We start from the raw sequence: 8456 nt of genomic DNA on the forward strand, positions 1-8456 counted from the left end.
TACAAACAGCCTCCCGCAGCTCAGACACCTGCTGCAGGAGGACCTCCACCAGTGCGCACCAAGTGCAGCCCTGCCCATTTTGTACCCTCGCCTGAAGAGGCCAGCCAAGGCACTTTCTACACTCCGAGGTCTACGCTGCAGCCTCCCCTCTCGTCAGCTCTGTCTGGGTGCCTACGCTGGCCACCGCCGGCGCAGCCAGAGCAGAGCTCCCAAACCGGGCCCTGGTCCTGAGACGAGTACTCACCATCCCGCCCGCTAGCCACTAGCACTGCCTGCACGAACTCACGTGCCGCGCTCCCTGGGGTGGGTTTTTACCCACTGAGGGCTGATGCCGTCCCTCCCGGCACCGCCCCCTGTGAGTCAGCTGCTCGCGTCAGCTGAGCTGCCGGCTCCTGGGCAAGTCCTGTCGAGGACTTGAGGCTCCCTCGGTGGCTCTTGCCGCTCAGAACTGAGGGTCCTGGACGCTGTGCTTCTTTCTGCTCCGGCGTTGAAGGCGTCCTCTCTGGAGATACTCACCTCGGCATTGAACATGAAACTGGTCTGGCATGCGTTCGCACCATGATCACCTCTATACTTTGGGAGGCAAATAATGGATTTTTTTAGCAATTACACATCTTTTTTTTCCTCCTTGGGGGGTCAACCTATGAAGGAGACATTCCCTCACACCCCCCGCTCCCCCACCAGGCTATTTACAGCAGCATTTGAGAATTCTAAAGGTTTTGGATGGCCTTTGAATACACTTGAGACCTGCCTGCTGCTTGTGCTGGGGATCAGATTGTTGGCACAAATAGAGCATTTGTTTTACCCACGGCCATTCCACCCTGAGAATGCCCTATTTTGTCTGATCTCGAAAGTTAAGCAGGGTGAGGTTTGAAGCTGGTCTAGGGTTACGTGACAATATAGGAGGACCACAAAGAGATTTTCCCTGAGGCTGGACAGTCATGAGTGGCAGGGTGTGTGGGATCATATGGGCAAGCTCCTAGGCCAGTGGGCCCCTCCAATGCTTTGGAACTTCACCACTGAACAAGTGCAAAATCTGGAAAATCTAGTAAAGCACTTAAACGAGGTGTGCTGTCATCCTGGCAATACCAGAGAGGGACAAATCATGCCAAAGTGCTGGGGCTTGGCCTACAACTACAGACCCCTGCTCAACATTATCCAGCACCTACAAAAGGAAAAAGATGTCTCTGGATTTGATGGCAAAGCAACAGACAACTGTTGTCTAAGCCCAGGTGATAACTCAGAACCACCCAGCCGCTTGCTCACTCCCCCCCTTCTTCCTCCCCCTGCTCCCGGAGGGATGGGGAGGAGAATTGAAAGAATATAAATCCCACAGACTGAGATAAGAACAGCCCAGTAACTAAGATATAATACAAAACTACTACTGCTACCACCAATAATAATAATGATAAGGGAAATAACAAGGGGAGAGAATACAATTGCTCACCACCTGCCAACCGATACCCAGCTCGACCCGAACGGTGATCTGGGCCTTCTGGGTAACTCCCCCAGGTTCTATAGAGGCCATGACGTGCTGTGGTATGGAATACCCCTTTGGCTAGTTTGGGTCAGGTGTCCTGTCTCTGCTTCCTCCTGGCTTCATGCGCCCCTCCTCGGTGGCAGAGCATGAGACTTAAAGTCCTTGATCGGAGTAAACATTACTTAGCAAGAATTAAAAACATCGGTGTGTTATCAGTGTTGTTCCCAGGCTGAAAGTAAAAAAAACACAGCACTGCACCAGCTACTAAGAAGGAGAAAAATTACTGCTACAGCTGAACCCAGGACAACAACGCAGCTACTCAACCCCCAAGCACAACAGCTACACCAACCCTGACAACGGACACTGCAGCCACTCCAACCCGTGACAGACAATGAAGCCATTCCAACCACAATGATAGACACTGCAGCTAAACAAAAGGACCAATCCGTGCCAATATCAGTAGCACCTATAAGCAAGGAGAAAAGCAAATGAGAGGAATAAAGAGCAATCCGTGTGGTGAAGATGAAGACCCAATGCACTTATTACAGGAGACAGCATCTGAACAAGAGTTATTAATACATGAATCAGAGGAAAAGGAAGAAGAGGTGACTTCTCGACCCCGGACCTCGACCAAGCTGCAGAATATGCGAAAAGATTTCAGCCGTCTTCCAGGGGAGCACATCGTCACATGGCTGCTCCGATGCTGGGACACTGGGGCCGATGGTCATGAACTAGAAGGTCGGGAAGCCAAGCAGCTGGGATCACTTGCTAGAGAAGGGGGAATTGACAAAGCGATTGTGAAAGAGAAATGAGCCCTCAGCCTTTGGAGGCAGCCATCAGCTAAATGCCCATCTCCACCACTCTGGGCTTTGAAAAGAAGATATGTGCTGTCATGATCATCAGCAGAGAATAAAGTAATGGGAAAAGCCAGCAGCAGCAGCAGAACTGTCCTCAGGTCACCATCGACTGACCCTGACTTCCCTCCGATCATCACCCCAGCAAAGAATGAACTATGATGAAACCAAACGAGCTCAGCAGTGACCAGACAAGTTCAGCAGTTTTGTCAGCAGGCAACAATCAAACACTACACAGAGTCTCTCCTGCCCTGAAAGGCAGGATAATGATAAGGGAAATAACAATGGGAGAGGATACAATTGCTCACCACCCGCTGACTGATACCCAGCCCGATGTGAGCAGCGATCTGGGCCTTCCAGGTAACTCCCCCCAGTTTCTATAGTGGGCATGATGTGCTGTGGTATGGAATACCCCTTTGGCAAGTTTGGGTCAGGTGTCCTGTCTCTGCTTCCTCCCAGCTTTCCCTCCTCACTGGCAGAGCATGAGACTGAGAAAGTCATTGATGGGAGTAAACATTACTTAGCAACAACTAAAAACATCAGTGTTATCAGCATTGTTCCCAGGCTGAAAGTCAAAAACACAGCACTGCACCAGCTACTAAGAAGGAGAAAAATGACTGCTATAGCTGAACCCAGGACACTATCCACCCCTTATACCATACTATTCACGTCATGCTCAGATCCCACATTTTTCAATATACCATCGCTTTTGTCTTACATATATATATACACCCACACCCACACACAAAGAGAAAGATATCATTCCTTAGCCCACAGACCAATCCCTATAAAGTTTGCTGAATTCATCCAGTCCATAATGTCAGGCTCCATCTCTTGTAATAGTCTTTCAGGGCAGGAGGGACGGTGTGTAGTTTTGGGTTGTGGCCTGCTGATGACACTGCTGAACTCGTCTGGTCACTGCTGAGCTCGTCTGGTTTCGTCAAAATTCATTCTTTGTTGGGGTGATGATCGGAGGGAAGTCAGGGTCAGCTGATGGTGACCTGAAGATATCTAGCTGATGGGCTATAAAAGTGATATATAGCAGGCAACAGCATACACTTGAGTTCATTGGCTGTTTTCTCCCAAAATTAAATCCCCTTGAGGTACACACCGAACTTTGCTATCTTCCCGCATTACCCACCAAGTATATCCAGGTCCCTGAGAAAAAGCAACCCCACGAGTGGGTTTGCCTTTACCTGAAGCAGGAATAACCCAGACTGTCTTCCTCAGGAGATTCTTTACGTGCACCACAAGAACTTTATCCCCCTCTACAGTATGTAAAAGTTCTGATGGGGCTGGGCCAGCCCTGTTGGCAGATCCCCTCGTGCTGATCAACCAGGTGGCTTTTAGTAAATGTGTATCCCAGTGTGTGAAAGTCCCACCACCCATTGTTCTCAGTGTAGTTTTTAACTGCCCATTGTACTGTTTGATTTTCCCAGAGGCTGGTGCATGGTAGGGGATGTGATATACCCACTCAATGCCATGCTCTTTGGCCCAAGTGTCTATAAGTTTGTTCTGGAAATGAGTCCCATTGTCTGACTCAATTCTCTCTGAGGTGCCATGTCGCCACAAGACTTGTTTCTCAAGGCCCAGGATAGTGTTCCGGGCAGTGGTGTGGGGCACAGCATATGTTTCCAGCCATCCGGTGGTTGCTTCGACCATGGTAAGCACATGGCACTTGCCTTGGCGGGTTGGTGGGAGTGTGATATAGTCAATCTGCCAGGCCTCCCCATACTTGTACTTCAGCCATTGTCCTCCATACCAGAGAGGCTTTAACTGCTTGGCTTGCTTAACTGCAGCACGTTTCACATTCGTGAATAACCTGGGCAATAGTGTCCATCGTTAAGTCCACCCCTCGATCACGAGCCCACCTATATGTTGCATCTCTGCCTTGATGGCCTGAGGTGTCATGAGCCCACCGGGCTAAAAATAATTCACCCTTATGTTGCCAATCTAAGTCCATCTGAGCCACTTCAATCTTAGCAGCTTTATCCACTTGTTGGTTGTTTTGGTGTTCCTCAATGGCCCGACTCTTGGGTACATACCTTCACCACAAGGTTCTGCACCCGGGCAGTGATATCTTGCCACAATGCAGCAGCCCAGATGGGTTTACTTCTGCGTTGCCAGTTGCTCTGCTTCCATTGCTGCAACCACCCCCACAGGGCATTTGCCACCATCCATGAGTCAGTAGAGAGAGAAAGTACTGGCCATTTTTCTCGTTCAGCAATGTCCAAGGCCAGCTGGATGGCTTTCACCTCTGCAAACTGACTCAATTCACCCTCTCCTTCAGCAGTTTCTGCAACTTGTCTCAGGGGACTCCACACAGCTGCCTTCCATCTCTGATGCTTTCCCACAGTATGGCAGGACCCATCAGTAAACAAGGCATGTTGCTTTTCACTCTCTGACAGTTCATTATATGGTGGGGCCTCTTCAACACGTGTCACCTCGTCTTCTGGTGACATCCCAAAATCTTTGCCCTCTGGCCAGTACATGATGAAATCTAGAATTCCTGGACGACTGGGATTTCCTATTCAAGCTCGTTGTGTAATTAGAGCAGCCCACTTACTCCATGTAGCATCAGTTGCACCATGTTCGAAAAATCCTGGCAGTCAGGTGAAGTTCCCGATGACTGGAAGAAGGGTAATATAACCCCCATTTTCAAGAAGGGGAAGGTGGAAGACCCAGGGAACTACAGACCAGTCAGTCTCACCTCTGTGCCTGGCAAAATCTTGGAACAGTTTCTCCTGGAAAACATGCTAAGGCACATGAAAAACAATGAGGTGGTTGGTGACAGCCAACATGGCTTCACTAAGGGGAAATCCTGCCTGACCAATCTGGTGGCCTTCTATGATGGAGCCACGGAACTGAGGGACAGGGGCAGAGCAGTTGACATCATCTACCTGGACTTGTGCAAAGCGTTCGACACTGTCTCTCATGACATCCTTGTCTCTAAATTGGAGAGACATCAATTTGATAGATGGACCACTCGGTGGATAAAAAACTGGCTCGATGGCCGCACGCAAAGAGTTGTGGTAAATGGCTCGATGTCCAGTTGGAAACCTGTAACGAGTGGTGTCCCTCAGGGATCGGTGTTGGGACCGGTCCTGTTCAACATCTTTGTCGGCGACATGGACAGTGGGATTGAGTGCGCCCTCAGCAAGTTTGCCGGCGACACCAAGCTGTGTGGTTCGGTTGATACGCTGGAGGGAAGGGATGCCATCCAGAGGGACCTTGACACACTTGTGAGGTGGGCTGACACCAACCTTATGAAGTTTAACCAAGCCAAGTGTAAGGTCCTACACCTGGGTCAGGGCAATCCCAGGCACTGCTACAGGGTGGGCGGAGAAGAGATTCAGAGCAGCCCTGCAGAGAAGGACTTGGGGGTGTTGGTTGATGAGAAGCTTAACATGAGCCGGCAGTGAGCACTTGCAGCCCAGAAAGCCAACCGTATCCTGGGCTGCATCAAAAGAAGAGTGACCAGCAGGTCGAAGGAGGTGATCCTGCCCCTCTACTCTGCTCTTGTGAGACCTCACTTGGAGTACTGCATACAGTTCTGGTGTCCTCAACATAAAGAGGACATGGAGCTGTTGGAGCGAGTCCAGAGGAGGGCCACGAGGATGATAAGAGGGCTGGAGCACCCCCCATATGAAGACAGGCTGAGAGAGTTGGGGCTGTTCAGCCTGGAGAAGAGAAGGCTGCGTGGAGACCTCATAGCAGCCTTCCAGTATCTGAAGGGGGTCTATAAGGATGCTGGGGAGGGACTCTTCCTTAGGGACTGTAGTGGTAGGACAAGGGGTAATGGGTTCAAACTTAAACAGGGGAAGTTTAGATTAGATATAAGGAAGAAGTTCTTTACAGTGAGGGCGGTGAAGCACTGGAATGGGTTGCCCAGGGAGGTTGTGGATGCTCCATCCCTGGCAGTGTTCAAGGCCAGATTGGACAGAGCCTTGGACCACGTGGTTTAGGGCAAGGTGTCCCTGCCCATGGCAGGGGGGTTGGAACTAGATGATCTTAAGGTCCTTTCCAACCCTAACTATTCTATGATTCTATGATTCTATGATTCTATGTGTAGAGGAGACCCTGCCATTGAACATACAGCCCAGCACAGGAAACCGGGGTGCCAAGAGAAGCTGTGCTTCAGTGCCCATCACTTCTGAAGTAGCTTGAACCCCTTCATAGGCTGCCAGACTCTCTTTTTCAGTGGGAGTGTAGCTGGCCTCGGATCCTCTGTATCCCCAACTCCAAAAGCCAAGGGGTCGACCTTGAGTCTCCCCTGGAGCTTTCTGCCAGAAGATCCAGGTAGGACCATTCTCCCCAGCTGTGGTATAGAGCACATTTTTCACATCTGGCCCAGTCAGGACTGGTCCAAGGGCTACTGCATGAACTATTTCTCGTTTAATTTGTTCAAAGGCTTGTTGTTGCTCAGGGACCCATTTGAAATCATTCTTCTTCCGGGTCACGTGGTAGAGAGGGCTTACAACCAGACTGTAATTTGGGATGTGCATTCTCCAGAACCCCACAACACCTAAGAAAGCTTGTGTTTCTTTCTTGTTAGTTGGTGGAGACATTGCTGTTATCTTGTTGATCACATCTGTGGGGATCTGGCGACATCCATCTTGCCATTTTATTCCCAAAAATTGAATCTCCTGTGCAGGTCCCTTGACCTTATTCCGTTTTATGGCAAAACCGGCCTTCAGCAGGATTTGGATTATCTTCCTCCCTTTCTCAAAAACTTCTTCCGCTGTATCACCCCACACGATGATGTCATCAATGTATTGCAGGTGTTCTGGAGCTTGCCCCTGTTCCAGTGCAGTCTGGGTCAATCCATGGCAGATGGTAGGGCTGTGTTTCCACCCCTGGGGCAGTCGGTTCCAAGTGTACTGGACGCCCCTCCAAGTGAAACAAACTGTGGCCTGCACTCTGCTGCCAAAGGGATTGAGAAAAATGCAATGGCAATATCACTTGTGGCATCCCACTTGGCTGCCTTTGACTCTAGTTCATAGTGAAGTTCTAGCATGTCCGGTACGGCAGCACTCAATGGTGGTGTGACTTCGTTCAGGCCACGATAGTCTACTGTTAGTCTCCACTCTCCATTAGACTTTTGCACTGGCCATATGGGGCTATTAAAGGGTGAGCGGGTCCTGCTGATCACTCCTTGTCTCTCCAGTCTACGGATCAGCTTATGGATGGGAATCAGGGATTCTCGGTTGGTGCGCTATTGCTGCTGGTGCACTGTTGTGATTGTGATTGGCACTTGTTCTTCGACCTTCAGCAACCCCACAACAGAAGGATCCTCTGAGAGACCAGGCAAGGGGGACAGCTGCTTCATTTCCTCTGTCTCCAAGGCAGTGATACCAAAAGCCCATCTATACCCTTTTGGGTCTTTGAAGTACCCTCTCCTGAGATAGTCTATGCCAAGGATGCATGGAGCCCCTGGACCAGTCACAATGGGGTGCTTTTGCCACTTCCTCCCAGTCAGGCTGATTTCAGCCTCCAGTACAGTCAACTCTTGGGATCCTCCTGTCACTCCAGAAATATAAATGGGTTCCACCCCTTGACAGCTTGATGGCATCAGGGTACACTGTGCACCAGTATCTACTAGAGCCTTATACTTCTGTGGGACTGATGTGCCAGGCCATCTGATCCACACAGTCCAGTAAACCCGATTGTCCCTCTCCTCCACCTGGCTGGAGGCAGGGCCCCTCTAATAGTGATCATAAGATTCTCCACTTATGTCTTGTAGAAAGGGATTAGTATTCCTTATCACAGGAGCTGGAGTAAAATCAGCTCTTCTACTCCATCTGGGAAGCTGCTCATCAAAGACTGGAGCAGCAACTTTCTTGGGAGGATCATTCTTGACCGTTGTCCTCCAATTCACGCACCTGTTCCTCCAGAACTGAGCTAGGTTTTCCATCCCACTTTCTCATGTCTTCTCTGTGATCCCGCAGGTAAAACCATAGGGTGGCCCATGGCTTGTACCTCCTATATTTTCTTTTTCGAGCAGTAGGGCACGTTCTGTTAATAGTTGAGACATGGGTTGGTACACGTGGGGAGCTGGATAGATCAGATAAATCGTCTTTCATTTGTTTGAACTCCTGGGACAGTAAGCACATGGCACTTCC

At 50.0% G+C, this 8456-nt stretch overlaps 1 protein-coding gene across 1 annotated transcript in view; it reads left to right on the forward strand.

The window, feature by feature from the left end:
* The first annotated feature begins 1526 nt into the window (after window positions 1-1526).
* RIPOR1 (RHO family interacting cell polarization regulator 1) overlaps window positions 1527-8456 on the forward strand; it is a 93417-nt gene continuing 86487 nt past the window's right edge. The window contains exon 1 of the mRNA XM_030511012.1: window positions 1527-1539. Coding sequence (XP_030366872.1) covers window positions 1527-1539 — 13 coding nt within the window. The remainder of the gene's footprint in view (window positions 1540-8456) is intronic.

Source organism: Strigops habroptila, chromosome W (assembly GCF_004027225.2).
Source record: "Strigops habroptila isolate Jane chromosome W, bStrHab1.2.pri, whole genome shotgun sequence".
Classification (NCBI taxonomy): domain Eukaryota; kingdom Metazoa; phylum Chordata; class Aves; order Psittaciformes; family Psittacidae; genus Strigops; species Strigops habroptila.